Here is a 21,573-nt window from a genome sequence, read left to right as displayed (position 1 = left end):
TGCAATGCCTGCTGAAAGAGAGGAGCGGGGATGGCCCATTTGTCATAGATTATTAGTATTGTCAATAATAACATGTCTACAGAAGCCAAATTAATTCCTTCTTCCACTTTACTAAGTCCAAGAAATGCCAGATCAGTTTCAGAACAGGGGAAAGAATAAACAGAATCAAAGTTTGTATGTTATGATTCCTCTGAATTTCTGGTGGGAATACTCTGCGATAGAAATGATATTTCCATAGAGGCATTGGCTGCCAGTTTGCTTAATTACATTAAATAGTGGTATAAACCTCGGCAGAACATAAACCTCTGTTACAGCCAGTCATTAGAATATTGAATCATAAGGAATAATGATACCAGTGTTAACGTGTTATAACGGTCTTTATTGTATTAGTGATTGAAGTGTTATTTAAAAAATAAGGTTTGTTATAGTGGTTTAGGTGTGCATGCATATTTTCTCTGATCACCTATTTAAGGGACTGAAGACTGGATTTGAATTTATTACAGGGAAATAAAAGGCTTGCTTAGAGGAAGAACTACTAGATCGCTGGTTATGGTTTTACAATTTGATTCCACTTGTCTTTAAGGCAGGTTCATAATGCTTCAGAAATGTCATCTACATCTAGAAAATTAGGGTTAAAAGGACTACTTTGTTGAAACTAATTACAGGCTAGTTCAGTTTTTTAGTTGGTGACATTTTAGAGATTTTGCTTGTAATGCAAGAGGTTACAGAAAGATTTGGTTAGACTGTGATACACAGCAATAAGCTGCTGTTAGAGTATTTTGACATTTTCATCAGGAACAAAACAAAAATCCACTAGCCTTTATTTTACTGGGGTGATAGGTATGAATTTAATATCGCTTCCTCATCCTGACCATGGATGCTTGAAGGAATTCTTTTGCTCCACCTTGGCTTGTACAGTATCTCTGTTTTGTTTTATATATATATATTTTTAGTACGCTTTCCTGGGTAATCAACTTCAGCTTCCATTTCAAACAGACCTGATAATAAAAAGCCTTTATGTGTCTTCTACTTTTACCTTATGGAGAAAGATGCTATTCTGCACAAATAAATGGGTGAATTGGGAGTTATGGGAAAATCTGATCCAGAAAAAAATACCTCAGAAAAAATGTCCTGTACGTAGAATGGTACTTGGTTTCTTGTAGCTGGCTTTGCTCTTAGTTTTGTGTCATACTGAAAGGAGTAAGGGGTGCTTTTTATACCGTACTTGTGTTTTACCTCTCTGGGTGCAGGGTTCAGTTATCCTGTCTAATTAGCACTGTGGCTGGTCAAATTCTGCTTGGATCCAAGTCTTTGGGTGAAACTTTTCGTTTGCTATTTAGCAGCTGGATTGGGCACAGGTTTGCAACATGCTTCCTTGTGCAAATGAAACATCGGTTTATTATTTCCCTTTTTTCACTTACACTGTAGTCTCAAATAGATTCCTGGTTGTTGCTTTGTTTGTCTGCTTTCTTTTGTTATTTAAAAGCTAGTTAATTTTCTAGCCTCTTTTCCATTCAGAGAGCATTATTTACAGTTGTGACGGTGTCCAGCAAATTGAGGACTGAAGCTTTAGATCCTCAGGATTCCTCTTATTTGGTGGATTGTTTTACCATCTCCAGTTGATTGCTCTTGCTTATTTAATTTGACAGATTCAGTTATCAGACTTGGGCCTGCTTGTACACATGCAGCTGGATTGGTTTTCTCTTGGAAGAGCCAAAACTCAAAAGGAATCCCCATTTTAAAAATCTCTCTTGCTTTTCCCCCTGCTACAATTGCTCACCCTGCTTTGCTTGTGAAAGTTTGCTTGGTGTTAGTGAAATGCTCTGCTGAGTGTGAACATGCTCTGTGCACGCAGGAAAATTTGCAAATTATAAATGTACATGTTAATAGGACTCCCCCCAAACACTGTTATATTGCATGAAGTGTAATGTATGCATTCACACTAGGCAGGTAGACTATTTTCCACATCGAAATTCAGCACTTACAAAGTGCCCACACTTACATTGCTTTTGGCAAGGGGTGAGCCAAAAAAACCAGAGCTGTGGTTCTCTCCCAAAGCTAATCGTGCCTGTATATTAAGTTTGTCCATCTGTGCTTTGCAGGGACCTTGGCATCACCTGATGGTCCTCCTTTGCATTTCCAGCAGTGAAACGGTTAACAGTGCTGCTGCTTAATGTTTTGCTGTAACAGAGTCTTTTCAGTTTCCAGGACATTTAACGAAATCAGGTGGATGTCATTAGCCGATTTTCACAGATGGGGAGACTGAGGCACAGAGGGACAGAGTGACTTCATCTGCCTCTCTTTCCCCAGGTTCCCTCCCCTTCCAGGAATTGTTTTGCTACCAAACAGCTGAAGAGCTGCTGAAGACTCATCCTGCCTAATTTCACCACTTTTTTTTTTTTTTTTTTATTTTAATGTGGGATAGGAAAACGATTCAAAAATACTAGTAGAAGGCAAACTTTAGAGCAAGGAGGAGGCAGTTACCTGAGCAGCAAACCCTGCTGTTGTCTTTTCCAGAGGCCATATTCTGCCTGAGGGTATGTGCGCACAGTGCAGTGTCTGCCGGTATGAGCAGGGCTCAGTCCCAAATGGCCAAGGTAGAGGAGTTCAGTGTTACGGACTCCTGCCTCTCTGAGGCTCTTCCCTGGCCACTTCACTTCCTTCATTTTAGCCTCTTGACCATGCTTTTGTGGTCAAGCCCTCAGGTTATTTGTAGTGGTATTTTTCTCTCTGGCTGCCTTTATATTATTTTGCCCTTTGGAAACAGCTGTTTCCATCCACTGAGTTCCTTTATTAATTCCAGGGCCTGTTAAATTGCTGTGATCATCTATTAGGGGGGTTACATGTTTCAGTTACATCAGAAATATTTGCCGGTATATAGAAATATGCGTGGTATAATCAGGAGTAAAATTTTAATCCCCACCAGGATTTTTATAACCATTGAAACTCCCCAGGATTTAATTACAAGAGTTGGGGAACAAACTTGGGAAAATTAATGAACTGTTTATTGTCAACCCTTTATGCTTTTTGGAAAACGAACTCCACAAATCAGGGTGATTATTGCTATTTGTTAGTTTATTGCGGTAGCTTCTGGACATTGCAGCTCAGATCAGGGCACCATTGTGTTATGCTCTCTGCACCCCCGCAGTGAGAGCCGGGCTCTACTTGGAAGCATTTTGGGGCTGGGAAGGGGAACGCCAGGCTCCAGGAGGGGACGACGTGCCATAGCCCAGGTGGCTTGTGCCCTGTGGTGTGCACCCTGGTACCTTTCCCAGCCCACAGCCCTGTCTGCAAGACCACCCTCCTGAGATGAGAAAACGCCTTGGTTTCCCATGTTATGTGCTGTATTTACCTATGCCTTATGATGGTTTAGGCCAAATCCTGCCCTTGTTTCCCTTGCTCTCCCTCCTGGTTGCTCTCATAGCAGAAGGATACAGTCCTGCTGGGGCAAAGACTTGTGTCGGTGGGGTGGGCAAAGGGCATGGTGGGAGGGAGTGATGAATGCAGTCTTGGGGTGGGCAAGTGTCCTTTTTCTTGTGTGTTTAATCGCGGTGAGACAAGATATTTCAGTTTTTCACTTAGCTTCCTGTTGAAAGTGCAGACAAGGGGCCAGGAGCAGGTTTGGATGAGCGTCAGGTGGGAGGGGGGATGAGGGATGGGTGATCCTGCAGGAGCCCCTGGGGGGACCTGGCTCATAGGTATGCTGCCGATGCTGCCATGTGGCAGCTGGGTGCCCCCGTGGGCCTCCCACCCCGGCCCCTGAGCGGGTCCAGTGACAACCCACACCCCCATTTCCTAAAAGACAGGTTTTGGCACTGCATAAGCAATCTTGCAGGCATGGTGTGGGCTACTTCTGGGGATCCACATGGTCTCTTAGGTAAGTAAAAATCTCTACAACCTGCCCTTGATGCCTGAGCCCTGAAAATGCCATGCACAAATATGTGGACAACCTGAAATGTGGATCTTTATGCAGTGAGAAGAGTTGCACGCTCAAAACAGGATATTTAGATATAGTAGGATATTTATTAACCACACGGGGTGTTCCAAGTTCAGTTTATTTATCTTTGTAAAGTGCTTCCAGATATTTGCGTGGAAGGCACTAGAGAAATGAAAGGCATATTATTATTATTATTATTGTTGTTGTTATTATTATTATTATTACAGCATCTAACTACTGACAGGCAACCACAGCTGCACGCTCAATTCAAGCCACTTAAATTTAGGGGCTGATTTTTACAATATTGACTCTTAATACTTTTTCCCATTGACTCCATATGCCGAAATGTGTGTTCACCTGCCCTGCTGAAGTATCATTATTCTCCAGAAATATGTAAATGGGGCGCTTTTAATGAAAGGAAGAAAATGTGGCATAAATATTAAGTATTCACATTTATATGGCAGAACTCAACTGCCATTTAAGAAGGGCTTCAAAGCAACCGACTGTATGAGCTGGTAGTTGCTTCTCTGTCATTAAAAAAGAAAATGCATTGATTAAAATAAAGCCAAGGAATCTCATAGACAAAGGATAACATTTACGGTGTTCAAGGGTCCGACACGAGCTACGAACAGCTCAGGAAATGGAGAGCTGAGTTTCACAGCCAAGCGTTTTAATCAGTATGGTTGTGCACAGCCGCTGCCGCGTGTGTGTTATGTAATATCACACTTCACCGCCCACACACACCTAGAGACAACAGGCGTCTTCGAAAGGTCTTGGCATTATTCAGAGGAAAGACTCCCAGCAATACCCCTGCACGGTGTTTAACCTTATCTTTACTTAGTTTAGGTGTTTCTTCCCCCCCTCCCTCCCCCTCCTTCCCTTCTGCTTTTTTTTTTTTTTTCTTCCATTTCTTTCCTGTGGTACATCAAGAGTAGGTATTTTTGTATCTCCGAAAATGGAGCAGATATAGGGGGAAAAAATCCCATTAGCTCCATGGTGTGTTTTCACGGCAGCTTTGAAGATTCTGGTCATGGCCGTTTTGTGCATTTTGTAGCATTGTTCTCATGCTATTATTATAATTATTATTTTTTTTTTTTTAAGTAGAGCTGAAATGTTACATTCTGAAGAGACCAGCTAATTATAAATGGTACCCAGACTATGCTTTCTTTAAAGTTTAAAATAGGAAATAATTAACCAGAGTTTTAAAGATCTGCAGAAAAGCCAAACAGGCCTGTGAAACCCCAGGATCTAATGACAAAGAAGGTGAGTCGGTTTTCCAATGCCCTAAGAGTTTGAAGACATCCTTACTCTGGCTTTTGAGTAACAGAAAGAGTTCAACCGTATTTCATCCTAGTATAAGGTAGCCCTGAAGTTAACTGTTTTTCTGAAAAAGACAAAAAAGAAAAAGGATGTCACCGGCTGCTAATTAGATGTATTTTAACTGCAAAGTCATTTTAGCAGCTAATATTGTTATTTTGTGCTTCAGTGTGAATCCTTAGTGAAGCTATTAAACTGTGAGAGCCTGAACTTACCAGACATTTTGTAATGTGGCTGGATTTTCGTATCCTTGTTCAGAAACCTGTGGGGAGTGGAGGACCTTTCTGGCTCAGACCCAGAAAACACATTTCTTACCAACCGATTACCAGGGTGGGCAGCTGAGACCTCCTTGCACCCTCGTTTTGCACTTTTCTTTTGCTTTTTTTTTCCTCTGGCGATAATATTTCTTCTTTCTGTTGCGCTCCCTCCCTCCTGTGCCAGGCAGTGGTCAAGGCCCGCAGTGCACCCTGTAGCCGAGGAAGGGGATGTAATGGCAGCGACCGGTCTTGGTTATTTCGGGATACTTTTGACTCCTGCCTGTCATATACAACAAGTTGGTCGTTTGCAGTAGCCGATAGGGTCTCAGCATCAGGCAGGCTCCTGCTTTTGAAAATTAATAGCCCACAGCAGACAGTGAACTTAGCCATCATTTTCCTATTGGTTTCTCACCCAGGATTCTTACTTTGTAATCGCTGGGTTGGGTTTCTCAGGGTTTGGATTTTCCCCCCCATCTTCTTGCATTGGTTGCTTTTACTTTCCTTCTTGCTCTAAAACAAAGCGGCTGATACAATATCCAAACTGATGAAAAAGAAGGGAAATTTTTTCCCCCTTTATTTGCTCAGATTTGAATTGGGTTATCTGCCTATCTTGTTTATGAAATTTTGTGCTGTCTTTTCTGCACAGACTGTGACTCCCAAATCTTCCACAGCTCCATTTCCATATTCCTGCGTGCTTGTTCTTTGTTAATCACTTGGCAAGCGCTTATTTGAATATTAAAAATTTCTTTAATCATCAAAGGCAGGAGCACAGCTTCATGAATATTCATATTTTTTTCCTCCTCAGACTGGATTCTAGTTCATTACCCTGCAGTAAAGCCAAACAGTCATCAATCGCGCTCATTACAGCCGCTGGCGTTTTGATTGGCTGCCTGCTGCTGGTAGCCCGCGTCCCCCATCCTCCCGCTCTCCTCCATGAGCTGTCGTGTACCTGCCAACAACAACAAAAAAAAAATATATCAACAATGCAAGAATAAATTTCTCCGGTTGAAAAACAACTTTGCAAACTTGTCAAACAGTCCTCATCACTTTTTTTTTTTGTTTTACACCAAAAAATTAAAAAAAAAAATTAGAAGGGAGAAACTTGAGCTTTAGAGATGAATATTTGTCAAGAGAGTTGACGTAAGTTTCATTTGCATAATGACTTTGTACTTCTGCATTAATAAAATTTGCATATGAAGCCATGTTAATTACTCCTGATCATGCTTTTTGCATTCATGCATAGTAATTTTCTCCGACTTGTGAGAATTAATGTCTTGGCATGGGGGGAGGAAGGGGGGGAGTTGGGGTACTGTCAAATTTCTGTGCCAGTGCCCCTCACTCACACTCTTTCTCCTTCTTGCTCACCACGTCGCTGTTCTTGATCTACGACTCATTTATGCATTATCATTAGAAATTCTTTGGAGAAAGAAATGTATCAATTCAAAGGGAATCCTTGTCTGCCAGAAAAAAAAAAAAATCCCTGAGCAAAATATAACAAGAAATTCCTTTGCTGCCCTCCTTCTTCTTCCCCCAGTGCAGCCTCTCCGTTTCCAGCTCGAGCAAAGTTTTAGTCTTAGCATCATAAGTCGGTGTGGGGGAACTGCCCCAAAATGGCTGTGTGCGTGCTGGGGGAAGAGGTAAAGGCTGGTGTGCAGGTGTGTCTGGCTGAGCGCAGGACTCGTGCGTGAGTGTCTATAATAGCGACTGTGCCTACACCTCTTAGTCCTTCTGCCTTTCCTGGGGGATGCTGTCTGTGCCTGCTGCTTGCAGGGTGTGCATGCATTGCTCTGCTAGTTGCTGTTGGAAATGTTTGTGCCTCTGTGTTTCTGTACACTCCGTGTGTGTAAACATGTGTACTTGTGCACATTTGCTTCATCAACCCTGTGGTGTCTCTGTAAAAAGATGTGGTAGAAAGATAATAGTACTAGGTGGGAACAGTCCATATGAGAGGGTGTAATACACATGAGACAACTTGTTCTAGAAAAAGCTTGGAAAAAAATCTGTTGGAAAGGTTAGTGAATAGATCTGTCTTTCACTTTTGGATGTGTCTGTTCAAGGCTGCTGCAATGGTACATGTAAAACCCATCTTGAAACATCTGCAGTACTCTCCCTGAACATGACGAGCACAGGGCAGGGATGAGGCTGCAGCTTGCACTCTGAATTTGTAGCCATACACTATTTGAACAGATGTTTTTCTTTTTATTGGGAGTTTTTTAATAATGGAACTAAGCTTTAGTCTCTAACCAGCTATTGATTGATTTTCCATCACCAGACAGGCACAGAGAGACACACAGAAAAACTTGGTTCGTGCCCTGTTAAGTGGCTGACATGTCTGCCTGCGCACAGATACACACCCAGGCACCCACCCAGGCAAGCACGCAACACCCCTAGGGCTGCATCAGCTACACTGCTACGTGTGGCTGTGTATAGACGTGACACGAGACATAAAGCAACATCTCTTAAATTAAGATCGGGTCCCCTGGTCTGAATCACACTGAGGTGGGACGTTGTGAACGCTGCTTGAGGCTCCATCTTTGTGTTTTGCTCAGGGACTTTTCTGCAGATGTGCCAGAGGAGTGTGGTGTTTTACATATACCATAGCATATGGCCAGCCATGCCTAGGCTCAGGGAAAGGGACAACAAAAGGATGCAATTTATGCCTTGATTGTGGCTTTTGTCATGCTCATCTAGGCTCTTACGCTCATTTCCATCTTCTGGGGTCATGTCCAATTTACCTTATTTTTCTTCTTTGCAAGTTTAAAAATAGCAGAGAGAAAAAAATGTACTCTTAGCAGTGTCTGGGAGTCAACATAACCTGTGAGCTACTGCCATGTACAGGAACTGAGTGTATGCCGAGCATGTTTAAAGCATGAGGACAAAATCCTCCTTTATAATCAGCAATGCAGATCTTTTATTTACACGGTGACAGTCCCTGTGCGTGTTTCACACTCATGCTACGTGCAAAACTCCCCTTCGCATCCATGCAGAATGAATGCAGAATATATAATTGAGATCTGCAGTGCAGGTGAGTGATTTCCCAGTGCTGACCCGAGAGGAAAATCGAGCCTCACACATCGTGTCAGTGATGTCCGAGCAACGCAGAGCTGCATGCATGTGCCCGCTCACCCCAGTCGGATAGGATTTTTGCCTCTAAGATTGCAGCGCAGTGCTTTTGGTCTGCTTTCCCCTAGTTCTGGTTGTGGCTGTGACCTTTGTGGCAGTCAGGGGCTTGCAGGAGAGTTTTCTGTTTGAACCCTGTGTGCAACATGATGTGGTTGATAGGCCGTAGAATTCCAGAGATTGGCTCCCCTCCCTTGCCTGGTGCTGCATGCATTGAGCAGAAAAGTCTCAGCACCACCTTAGGATACCGTCTGTCTATCTACCTGTATCTGTTCGTCTTTTCATCTGTTTGTTCATTTTGTGTTTGTCTATCACCTGTAGCAGCTAAGTTGAAGAACAGTAGAGCCTATCTTAATTTTCAGCTTTAAATAGAGCCTTTATGGGAAAAAGTCCCACACAGGAAGAGCTGGATAGGTAAAACGTGGGCATGTTCCTAGCAAACAGACTGTTTCTGAGCACCAGTGCTCTTCTTTCTATAGCTATGGAGAGGTATCATGTACGGTGGAGCACTCCTTTTCTCCATGCCTTTCCTCGAGGCCAGTGGATACAATCTCCCTCTTCATTATTTGCCACCTGATCTGATTCTATAGGACTGTCCTGATTTGTGACAAAGAAGCAAACCCTAAGGTGGTAGCAAAGAGGAGGAGGACGCACCTGGTTTGTCTTCGCTTCTGGGGGCAGACTCAGTCTCCTGGTCTGGCAGCCCCACGACCTTTGTCTCGTACTGCTGGACTCAGGAGTGATGGTCTGACTCCCTGAGGATCTGCCACAGCCTCTCTTTGTCCATTCTTCTCCCTTACCAACCCCTTCCTTTCTGACACTAAGTTAGCACTTTTTACATTCCCTCATATGTACATCAAAGGACAGAAAATGACCTTCTGAGTGACGTGTTCAGTTCCATCCCTTCACTGGCAACTGGTTCATATAGTCCTTCCTGTAGGTTTGTTAGGCACCTCATTAAAGTGGATTGCTGGCTTGCCCCCAGTACCTCTTTTGGAAAGCTCCTGCAGGATCCCTTTGCCCGGTTGGTTAGAAACGTCCTATGTGAAACCTTAATTTCCTTTCCACACTAGAGGAGACGTACTGGATAAGAGCAGGGAGGGCCTCCCTGTACCTGCTTGGTGAGCTCTTAGCATCTTCTCAGATACCTCAGGGCTGTGCAGATTGTATCAAATTCATTGCCAATGGAAAGATGGGACCCACCACAACTAGAGGAGAGGCTGTTGCTCTCAGGGTAGTGTTATGTGCTAGGACCCGTGCACCCCTGTGCCCCTACTCTAAATCCCAATTTCAAGCTCACAGCATTTCTAGCAAGGACGAATGCCCAGGTGGCTCAACATAGCCTGTGCTAGCCTAGTTATTTTTATAATATTAGGAATATATTATACAATTCTTAAGTCATTGGAGGAAATCTCTTCCATGAAAAACACAAACTTCCCATTCATATATGTTGCAGTGGCAGTAGAGTGGTGCATACACACATTGAAATCCATGTCTGACATCAGTTTCCACATGCCTAGTGCACAGTCCTGCCCAAAATGCAACACAGGTAGAATATGGATAGTAGTTATCATTACCTGCTTGTGTAGTACTTCCAGGGAAATCAAACAGTTGCAAAAGCCAAGCAACTGAGCCCTCCCCTGCCCCCCCCCCCCCCAAAAAAAAAATCATTCCTTGTCCCACAAGCCACAGAGGTGGCTTCTATTTAAAACCAATCCTTACAAAAGAGCACAAATTTTATCCTTGATGCTTGAAGCTCAAGTATTTACACAGGGAATTTAGACTCTTCACTTGTGGTTTTGGCAAAAGCTTCACACAAATGTCTTGCACTGGTGGTCTCTTAGCCATTTAAGATAAACGACAAAATCAAATGCAGTCCTTGCAGACTGGAGCGTGGATGCTGTGCCAAGGATGAAGTATCCCTGTTTGCCTCACATGTGTAGCTGTCAGATCAACACGCAGGCCTACTTTCCGAATCAGGACTCTTGAGGTGGAGAGGCTCCCTTAGAAAATGTTTTTCTAGGGTTGGAAGGAGCACAGATAAATACTTCTCCTTGCTGCCACGGTGTTTGCATGTAACTGCAAGGCACACATGCATGTACAGACAGAATTGCTGCCATTAAAAAAAAGACAGCAGTTGCCAGAAGATACCCTACAATTAACACACATATTTCCTGATCTCAATACAGGGGGAAACTGTGGTTTCTGATCTACCACTGTGCGGTAACTGTTGGCAAATGCCAGCTGTTTAATGGCGACCACTCCACCACATATCTTCATTTAGAAACTGCCCTTGATTAGTAGCTACCCTTTATTTAATAATTAAGTGGCAGGCATAGTTTTAAATGAAGGGGGTGGAATTCTTGGTGGATGTAAAGCAGTGCCGTTTGCTCAACTTCCCTTTAAACTCTGCTAATTCACGCCAGCCAAAAATGCGGCTCGTACCTGATTCTGCATGTGTGTGTGTATGTTTGTGCGCATCTGTATTTGTGCAAGTGTATATCGTTATTTAAGATTCATATATTTTCAAAGCCGTGGAGCTCAGTTTAGGCTAGTAATAGGAGGAGTGAGCATTTCCAGCAGAGCAGGAGAAAACTCTTAAATATAGCTTTTAAAATGGCAGGTGATTCCTAGAGGGGTTAAAAATAAATAATATGGTTGGAGGTTACAATATCATCTTTTAGCTACCAGGATAAACGTTGCTCCCTTCTTCGCAGGCTCGACAGGGGAGCAGCCTGCATAATCAGGGCATGCAAAATGCACAACTGGCCGCAGCTCAAGCGGGAAGGCAGCACAGCGGCCGCCAAGGCTTCCTTCTGGGAGCTCGGCTCCTGGCACCTCTCTGAAGCCATTTGAGCTCTAAGTCACCACACTTTGTCCGGGCTGGTGTGTGGAGCCTGCTTCAGTGGCGGCTCGGCAGAAAGCCTGCCCAGTTTTGTGTCGGCTCAATGCATTAACACAGGCGTAAAACAATAATGCCCCTTTTGATTCGGTCCCTGAGCAAGTGCTGGTGGCGACGTTCGCAGCCTCCGGCTCTGCTCCACACCAGGGCTGTCCGTCCCCCCCTGCTTTGCCCCTCTCTGTGCCCCCCGCAGGCCCCCAGCCTGGGTTCGCGGGTCCCCCAGGTCTCTTCTTGCTCTTCCCCTGCCCGGCGCGAGCCCGCCATCCTCAGCCAGACCCAGAGAAGGGTTCAGACCAAGCATGTCGCGTGTTAGGCAGCCAGCCCCCAGCTCGCCTGTTTCCCCTGATGATGCCTCCTCTGTCCCTTCAAACTTAGATCCGACTGACAGTTTTTTCTATTGTTTTTTCTCCAGGGCCGTCCAGGCCTGCAAACCTGCCGGGGGCTCCCATAGCTGCCTCCTCCCACCCTCACACATCCGTGATCACGTCACCTCTCCGCGCACTGGCCTCCCTCCCGCCCTGCCTTAGCCTGCCCTGCTGTGGTGCACGTGCAGTCTCAGTTGGCGGGACTCAGACTGAGATTCAGACTGAGACGTCAGGCACATTTGGATGTCATTGTCAGTTGTCAGGTAATAGAAACATTTTTTTTTTTGTTGCTATCTGAAGGTCAGTAGTGCTGCCAAGTGATGTCGTCTTTGCTGTGGGAGAGCTGCCTTCGCTGGGTCGTGTGGGGAAGGCAGAGAAAATGCCCTAAACCACCCTCTTCCCCTTCCTCCTTCTCCCTCCACCCTGGCAGAGGATGGGGAGCAGGAAAGGGCGTGCGACTCCCTCTGTTTCCCCATTCCTGCCCTCCTGCCTGCCCACCTTCAGCTGCCACCAGCGGCCACTGCTGGGCCGTTTGTGCCATGTTATGAACAAATGCGTGAGACTCCTCACAGAATGTGATACCCCAGTATCAAGATTTCATCTCTCTGGGCTGTTTATTTTAAGCTTAATTGGATAACATTTAACATCTGAGGATTTTTTTTTCTCCTTTCCTTTTTTTTCCCTCCCTCCCCCATCATTCGTGTTAAAGGCTCTCCTCCGCATCCATGTGCACACAGGATGTATGTTCTCCATGCTGTTTTCTCCCTTGCTTTGAGAAAATGCTCCTTGGTTACTTGCCACGCATCCCTCGCCTCTCCCCCATCAGGTTTCTTTTCCTTTATTCCTTTTGGATGCCTGACTTTTGTCACCGCAAGGAGGGGAAAGTGATGTGGAAATGAGGGCGCACCGAGCTAGCCCAAGAGGACACGGACATATTGTTGCCAGACCCCATCATTTCAGACCCAGCGATCTCTTTGAAATCAGTGGGTGTTTCTGAGCATGGCTCAGTTGCAAGATTGGGTCTATGGTGAACTGTGGGCTGGAGAGGTGAGAATGGGGGGGGGCTTCAAAGAAAATACAGCTGTGGCAAAATCCACAAGCGTTTATGGAGTCTCACTGTGGTGGGCCAAACCCTGCAGCCCTCATTCATGCTAATGTGCATGGAGTTTTAATAGGGAGTTTCCAGAATGATGCTGGATAAGTAACACATGAGGACCAGAGGATTTTGAGAGACAGCAACAACTGTCAGGAGTAAAGCCTTTGGGAAATGGCTCCTCATGTCCCCCTGAAGCTGGCAAAACTTTGCTGTGCTCAGGTTTTTCCTGCTGCAAGCAGTGGTACTACCTGGCTGCAGTGTGCTGTATCTCACGAGAATGTCCTGTACATCTGTCGTTGTAATAAAGCGAGAGAAACAGTTTTGCAAGACATTTAAATTTGTATCTTGGAAAGACAAAATATCCTCTGGAGGAGCCTGAGAGCACTCTGCAGGGTCCTGTTTTGACCCTGGGTGAAGCTCAGGGCGTGTGAGGAAGGCTCATGTGCTGCCTGGGCGAGGCTCAGCCTGCACCCAGCCGCTTGTGCTGGGGTGCAGGCACTGGGCTTGCAGTGATGCACTGCGTGGTGTGGCACAGTCGCTACATCCAGGGGATTTGGTCAGATTTCCTAGCTGAGCTGCCATATGCAGCATGGGGAGGATGCTGTTTTAATCTGTCTTCATCAACCTCAGCTGGCCTGAGACAAGTGTAGAGATGGGCTCTTCTGAATCATGAGCGCTGGAGCAGAAAGTCAGATAGTCTCCTCCCTTCCTTCCTCCCCATAACCAGTAAACCAAACTGGAACTGATCTCATGTGTTGCTGTTCTCTCTTTTCACCAGTGCGCTATGCACGCAGGTGCCTTTGGTAGGCAGGTAGTTGTAACAGTGAACTGGATGCCCTTGTTCCCTGTTGCTTCTGATGCCAGCAGCTAGTGGGAAAGGAAGCAAGTACAACTAAAAATAGAAAAGGAAGGAAGGAATAACTTATTAAAGAACATGGGAAAGTGAGGCTTTTGTACTTTTCATACTTTGAGTTCTCACTTTGGAGTTGTGTGCTGTGAGTTTTCAGAATTGCCTGTTTGCTGGGAGAGCGATGCCAGCTCTGTGGAGAGGAGAGACCTGTTATCATGGCTTCCTGTAATTACTGCTGCAGTCTGCGGCACTTAGAGAATAGGTTATATCAAAGTGCATGCTACATGTTTATGACAGTAGTTGGTCAAGTTCTGCATGAAAGAAACATTTTCTTCCCTTGAAAAAAGAGATTATGGCTACTTAACCCTTTCTTAGCTCCTGTAGTATTTACTGTATGTGAGCCTGGGCATGGTTTAAAGCCTGTGGCAAGGGTTATGGGATCTTCCTAACCCCTGGAATGTTTTGTGGGAATGAAGGAAAAATGAGCTCTCTGTGTTGACTAATAATCTAGTGATGATCCCTGCATTGTGCCCTCTTATTTTTAATATAGGCATTTACAACAGTCACTTGCTACGGCTTTAGAGATCTGCTTGTCTCTCTGACATGATTATCCCTTTATTCTGTCAGCCCTGTTCTTGCTTCTGAGGAATTGTTTCCTTCTTTGAACAAAAGCCATCAGCAGTTCCCGCCTCTCCTCCTCCTTCATCATTTCTTACCTTTCCTGTTTTTCAGCATTCATTTAATTCAGGACCTGGAGTTTTTCTGTGCAGTTCTCAAACAGGCTGTGACTCTGAAGGCTTGAAGTTGCAGGTACTCCCAAAACTCTGCTGGGCACTCACAAATCAGGCCCTCAGGAGTCCCAGCAGTTTTGTGCTGGAGAATCTAAACTTCTGGCTGTTGGTGGGATTTGGGGTGTGCACATGTGAAAACTGCATTTGGAAATCTTCGACCTAGATAAGAGTGATCGCCCGGAATGCTGAGTAGCATTCAGTCATGCACAGGGGAAGTTGTCCTTCCTCATCCAGAGACATTTGCGATCTTTAGAAAACGTGCTGCTGATAGTAGTTTCAATCACAGTAAGTGATGCTGGGAAGTCCACTTGGGTGTCCCCTGTGTCACTTGGCTGGTGCTGGTCGTGGTCCCCTCTGTCATTTTTCAATTCTTTGTGTTCAGGTCGCTACAGGATGAGGGATTTGTGAGTAAAGGTCTGTGTTTTTCCATGTGATTTTAAAAAAGTATCTACCACTGGAACAATCTCTCTGTCTCTTTATATATTTATTTCTTGCCTCAGAGGCTTCTGTCTGCTGAATTGGGTTCTCCCATTTAAATGTTTTTAGTGCCTATTTAATTAGAAGTTGGAATAGAGTCATGAAATTCACAAGGTTGTGTAGCTTGGGTCTAAAATATAAATGGGCAAAGTATTCATTTTGCCTTACCCCTTGCCAGATTAGGGTGCTTTTTTGAGCCTGCTTTTTATTTCATTTCAATGAGTTGCAACTGCTCAGAGTAACTGTAAAAAGTGCAGGGTTTTTTTGCATAACAGAGACATGCAAATGGTTGTTGAGAGACGTAATTATGAAAAGTATATGCCCGTATGTATGCACACATACACTGCATGCTTTTTGTGGGGCTATTTTTTCACAATACATCTTCATAAGGCTCTTTTTATGATGCTGATTTATTAATATTGTACATTATGGCTTAAATTGTCAAAGCTGCCTAAGAGATTTGGATGCCCATTTCCCATTAAAGTTAACGAGAAATGAGCTTTGAAAATCTCAGCGCAGAAGTGCATGGCACTTTACAGTGTGCTCTCCGAAGAAAAAAGTCCCTGCCCTGAAGATCCTACAGTGCAAAAGCCCCAGAAATGGAAATATAATCGGCATAAGACAAAGGGGATTGTAATGGCACAGATAATAATTTATCCTCTATGCCTGCATTAAGATATATACCTGATCCAAAATCTTTGGACCTAGGCCCAAGAGTGAGGGTTTTATATACCTCCGTAACAATAATTAAATCTGTCCAATACACATATATTCAGCTAACCAGTGAAACTGCTTCCTTCCCACATGTACGCTGATGGAAGGAGGTGGAAAGCAATTGCAATACTTAGTTGCATACATAAAAACAGCAAGTGGGCATGGACAGCAGTGATTAATGGACAGGGCTGTGAAGTTTAAGGTCTAAAATAGAGGAAGGCATGGGGCCATAGCTCAGAAGAGTGGAACAAGCTCCTGTTAATTGAAGGAATCTGCTGTATTAGTCATTAGGACATTCTGAAAATCACACGCACCTCTTGGAGAGTTAATGTCAATTTGCTTGGCTACTGAAATTGTACTTACTACATCATTTAACTAGTCTGGTGTTCTCTTGGCAAAGGTTAAGTTGACAGTAAAGATAAAAGAAGTACCTGTAAGTAAATAACAGATTTTAAAAGAATACTTTCCCCTCCTTCAATTATATCACCATATTAATTTTGTGTTGGTTTTATAACTAGAGTCACCCAATAAGAACAGCTAGATTCAACCACCCTGCTGTAAAAAGCTTGATGCAATTAATACAGTCTGTCTAGAAAGCAGTATTATTTAAAAAACTTTTATGTTAATGATATGGTATGTACTCGGCACACTTCTTACTAGAACAAGAAGCAAGCTTTTGTTCGCTCCAGACTGGGTTTTATTAACGCAGGAGGATCAATGGAAAACAAAACAGTAATCAGAGCAGAGAATGCAAAATCATCCATCAAAAACCTCCTAACTCGTCAAGTCCCAGGACAATGGCTGATAGTCTACTCTTCATTTTTTGTTGAGTTGAATCTGAAAAAAAAAAGTCCACTAAAACTTGATTTCTAATCACCACTGGGTGCTTTTCTGAGAGGAGGAAGAGGAATTTGGTATCTGTCTCTGAGGGCAAACTAAGATCTGTAGTTTTCCAGAGAGCCTTTGTAAATGTATCTTTGCATTTTGCTGCATAAAGAAGAAGTTTGCATAGAGTACAGGCTAACTTTCAGGAGAGATGTCCCTGTTAGTCATGGTTACATATATTTATTTATTTTAGTGAAATATTTAATGCACGCTGTAGTAGAATTGACTTTGTGGACAGTACTTAGTGCAGGGATGTGTGAGAGATGTATATACTAAAAAAGGTAATGCATCAGTCTGAGTGTATGCATCCATCTTTTCACCTATCTATCAATCTGTGTGCTCATCCATCTATCCAAGTATTAAAATCATATGTGACCTGTCTGTCTATGCAGCTCTCTGTCTCACCAGATATTAAAATCAGATCCAAACTCAAAATAGATGGATCTAATCACAAACTGATTTTTTTGACTGAATGGTGTGTTTATCAAGAGGCAGCAGAGACCTAGAGGGAGCAAAGAGGCAGCTAAAATCAGAGTGCTGCATAGGGCAGCGACACTGGCGATTTGAGCATGGCTGAGGCTTTGTTCTAGGCAGATGCCCGATCACTATAACTTTGTAAGTCCTAATTACGTCAGGTTAAGAACCAGCAGGAGCAATAGCGATATTTAAAGGTGCATTAAAGTGGATGCCTACCATTTCCAAACATCTCAGGAAAAAAGAAAGCCCGTAATTGCAATATGAACGGGTGGAACTGAATCTGGTAGTCTTGGGACAAAAGGGTTCAAGGCAACATTGCCTGCAGTAAAGACAATGGCTTCAACATTGAGAGAGTTAACTCGATCGCATACCACTACGCTGAGCCCGAGAGTCTGAACTCTTCAAACGCTCCAAATGGAGAGCTAAATCAAAGAATCCTGTTTCAAATCCATCCAAGATGTTGCTGTTTTTCTCCTCTGACAGGAGAAGCATTTGGAAGTGCAGTTTCTTTCTTTTTTTATAGCTGTCTTAAAAAGGAGTTTGGATGTTTAGCACAGCTGGTGCTCATTACATTATGCACTATCAATAAAATAGCATGTGTAATTAATTTTTAATGCAGTGCTGTATGCAGCGCTTTAAAGCAGTTACTGTATGGGGAGAGCCGACACCGGTCACTGACATCAGAAATATTGAAATAGAGGGCTAGATTTTGCATTTTTAAAGGGTGAATGTGCGAGTGGGGGAAGGGTAATTCCCAGCCAGCAATTCTCTGGCCACAATCAAATTTAAAAATATAGGAACAAGATGGATGAAGGTGATTTTATAATTTGCTTATTGGAATGAATGAATTTATTTCCTTTTAGAGTTTGCTGAGCGATGGCTGGGTTAGGAGTAGGTGACTTCAGAGTATAGGTAAGCACCAGGGGACCACACAGCAACTGATCCATCTCTGTTAAAGCACAAACAAGCTTTGGTGGTATCAGGTGGGAGATGAGGCAAAAGGGGAGGTTATGAGAAAGCAAAGGAAGGACATTTCTGTTCTCATTTTTTTTTTACAGGGCTCATTTCTTGTGCCTTGTTGTTCCCATTAGCAATAAGTCCCATTTTTTCCCCTTCATTCAGAAAATATTTGGGAGTATCAGGAGTCTGGAAGGAGAGAGTAGCTTGGTTACAAAGAGGCACAACTGATGGCAAGTTGATGGCTGTCTGACAGAAGACCCAAACAAATCAGAGTCTTTTTTTTCTCTTGGTGTTTGTGCAATACTTTCCAGAAGACACCAGTGTAAATAAAGACTGCTTTGATGGGGCGCAGTAGGCAAGGTTTGTTCACTGTTGTAGCTTTCAGCAGACATTACATCCCAAAACACCTTGGTTGTCCAAAGGAGGAGCAGACTTATTTTTGAAGTTGTAGTGTGGTGCATGTTCATATTCAGTAAAGGGACAGGAATCACTTTCATGTTCCTGCAGCACGGTAACCACTGGAGGAGGTCTGCAGGATAGGACCAGCCTTCCCCTGCTGCCACCTCCTTCCCACCCTTTTCAGGGAGTTGAATGCCTTTTGGTGAACGCTTCCTAAAAAGAGAAGAAATCAACTGCAGGAAGAGAAGGAAGGAAGCAATCACCTACAAAGCGACAAAATTAGGGGTAGAGTTGTTTGTCAGGTGCCTTGCCTTTTGGTTGGGCAATGCACCAGCTTTCTAAGAGCTGATTTTTTTTATACACATGCACAAGGCGTAAGTGTTTGCAATTATTCTTTCTCTCAGTAAATTGCCATTCATTTGTACATAGCATATGCTAAACAGTTCACTTGTACAGCCTCACCTGGCATATTCAGGATGGAGTTTTCTCCTGCCCCTTCAGCAGTAGTTTTTTGTCATCACTTTTCTTCTCACTTTCTGTCAGATACATGCGGATGTGTTCGTGTGTCTGAGCCAGGAAGTGAATTGGGCTGTTCAGTTTGTAAGAACAGAGATAAATCTCTTGTGCACAAATATAATGCTCAGTGTCAAAGGAAGCAGGGCGAGCCGTCGGGTATGGCGTAGGTAGTTGTGATTAGAACCGCTCTTTACTTCACAAGCCAGCGTGGGAAAGGTGGAGGCAACAGCGAGGCGTTGTACATTTTGTAGTGAGATATCTTTCTTTTATTTTTTTAAGGTGTTTGGATCACATATTCCTGTGGTCGCTCAGGCTTAGGCCAGAGAACTGCAAAAAACACTACTCCATGTCCCTCCGGAGCTGCCTAATTCAGAGGATCCGGGTTCTTTTATAATTTTCTGAGTGCTTCATAAAAATAGATGAAAGGAAGAGTTCTGTGTTCAGATGGGATGCTTTATGTTCAGAAAGGGATTTGAGTCGAAGAATCCATGCTGATGTACCTGGTGTGTGCCCCACCGGGCTCCTGTGTGCTGCATGTTGGTCCTTCTTTCTGCTGAGCAGTAAACAGCTGAACAACTGCTAGCAACATACATTTTTATGCTGTTTGCTTTCTTTTGGGCAGGCTTTTCCCACGCATTTTTGAAGTATGTACAGAAATCTGTAGGCTAGAGTATGGTATGTGCCTTTACTATCTTTATTGCCCTCTTGTCTTTGTCTTAATCAAACCATTTCTATAGGTTCCTGTTCCAGCTAACACAACCTGCTGTAGTGCAAGCTGGGGAAGCCAGGTTCAATGAGTCAGTAAAATGTGCACTTGGAAGGAAGCAGGCAAAAATCCCACATAGTGAGTGCTTACATTTTTTATGAATTCAGCTGTAAGAGTCAGAGGTCCTGGGACTTCTGGAATGAGGTTAATGCAGGCGCTAAGGAAGGCGGTGGGGAGACATAGGTGCTGGAATTACACCATGAAACAGTGCTTTCTAAATTATTGTCTTTGCTATTAACGTAAGGAATCTCTGGTTAGAGACGCCAGTTTGCACAACATATCTGCAGCTTTTATGCTTGTTTAAATGTCACTTGGCTATTTGGAGCCAATTGTAAATGTATTATTTCCAGTCTGTCCCCTGGAAATGTGAGGAGAGCATCCTATCCTTTCTGTGTGTCAGATTGTTCTCCTTATATGTCCTGTATTGACCTAGATTACTTCACGAGGCTCAGATCTAAACCCGGTCCTTATATCTCTTCCATGGCTGCGTGACAAGCGTGGTGATTCCCGGGCATGCTGTACAATGCCAGCAGTCTGCTGAAGGATGGGTTAGGGACTGCCTAGGGATGCTTAGCTCAGCATCTTTCTATGAGGTGTTTTCTGACTTCGGCAGCATTGTGCTGTTATGACAGCTGTGATCATGGCCCATGGAATTCAGGGATGTACAGACGTTCAAATAAGAATCAACTTATTGTTGGGAAATAAGTATGATTTAGAACTGTTGATGACATTCAGTGTGAAAAACGAAAATTCATGGAACATAGTAAGACCTCAACATGGCAGCAGGACCCTTTGCCTTTGGGGGAAATATTCTTCAGTTTCATCTTCTAACAGAGATTTGGGTTAATTTTTTCATTTCCTTTGGTTGAACAGGGAGAGAGTAAGTTCATTTATTACGGCACAGACAGGCTTATAGTGCAAAGTCTGTCCAAAAACTAGGTCTGAGTGTTTATGGATTGATTAATCCAAATCCTTTATAAAAATGTGTGAACTGTTGATTAAACTGGGAATAGCATCATTGTGATTTTGCCTACTGTAAGGACAAGATTAGTGGGTAACTTTACCTTTCTGCAAAACCTTATAAAATATAGTTAAAAAAAAAAAAGACGCTCTTTCTCTATTTTTTCTGGATTCTCCTTAAACTGAACTAATACCTCCATTGGAAAGCTGAGGTAGAATCTTAAGAACTCTGTAGCCTACTGAAGCCAAACCCTTCACTATCATTATCAATAGATATGTAGAATAGTTGTACAAAATCTTGTGAAATCACTGTAATCTCCCTCCCAATTTCCTTCGTACTTTCTCTGCATGTTTTCCAGGAGGAGCCGTGTGAAAGCTACAGTGTGCTAGCCCCTGCCTTCACCACCACTGTCCACGTTCATTAGTGCAGTTGAGCACACTCATAAATGTCTGAGTTCTTCCCATATTTAGAGCCCTCTAGCCAGCAAATCTTACCTTCTGCTTTCCTTGTTTCAAGGAAAAAACTGATGGTCAGGGTTTGAGGTGGGCACCTGAGGTTTAATTTTAATTCTGTGGCCTGATATCATCCAGAGCTGTAAAAAAGAATGAGGGCATGTGGGAGACAGTACCATCACTGCTTTAAATAATTTGCTCCTTACCCTTTCCTGTTAAGTTTGCCAGGCTGTGTCTTGTAATCATAAGCTGGGTTTTCTTCAATTTGCTTTCTCCTTAATAGGTAAAGATGAGTGAATGCTGTTTCTCAATTTATTCTCACTCTTTCTTT

The 21,573-nt window shown here is 43.6% G+C and overlaps 1 protein-coding gene across 4 annotated transcripts in view; it reads left to right on the top strand.

Moving 5' to 3' along the window:
• Window positions 1-21,573, top strand: part of BCL11B (BCL11 transcription factor B) — a 95,977-nt gene that overhangs the window by 30,702 nt on the left and 43,702 nt on the right. For 2 of the 4 annotated variants that reach the window (XM_064460731.1, XM_064460730.1), the window contains exon 3: window positions 11,946-12,161. The exons of the other annotated variants lie outside the window; for them this stretch is intronic. In XM_064460731.1, the coding sequence (XP_064316801.1) occupies window positions 11,946-12,161 (216 nt within the window). The remainder of the gene's footprint in view (window positions 1-11,945; window positions 12,162-21,573) is intronic. 4 annotated transcript variants of the gene reach the window in all.

Source organism: Phalacrocorax carbo, chromosome 9, assembly GCF_963921805.1.
Source record: "Phalacrocorax carbo chromosome 9, bPhaCar2.1, whole genome shotgun sequence".
Lineage (NCBI taxonomy): Eukaryota > Metazoa > Chordata > Aves > Suliformes > Phalacrocoracidae > Phalacrocorax > Phalacrocorax carbo.
This window is presented reverse-complemented; position numbering and strand designations above follow the sequence as displayed.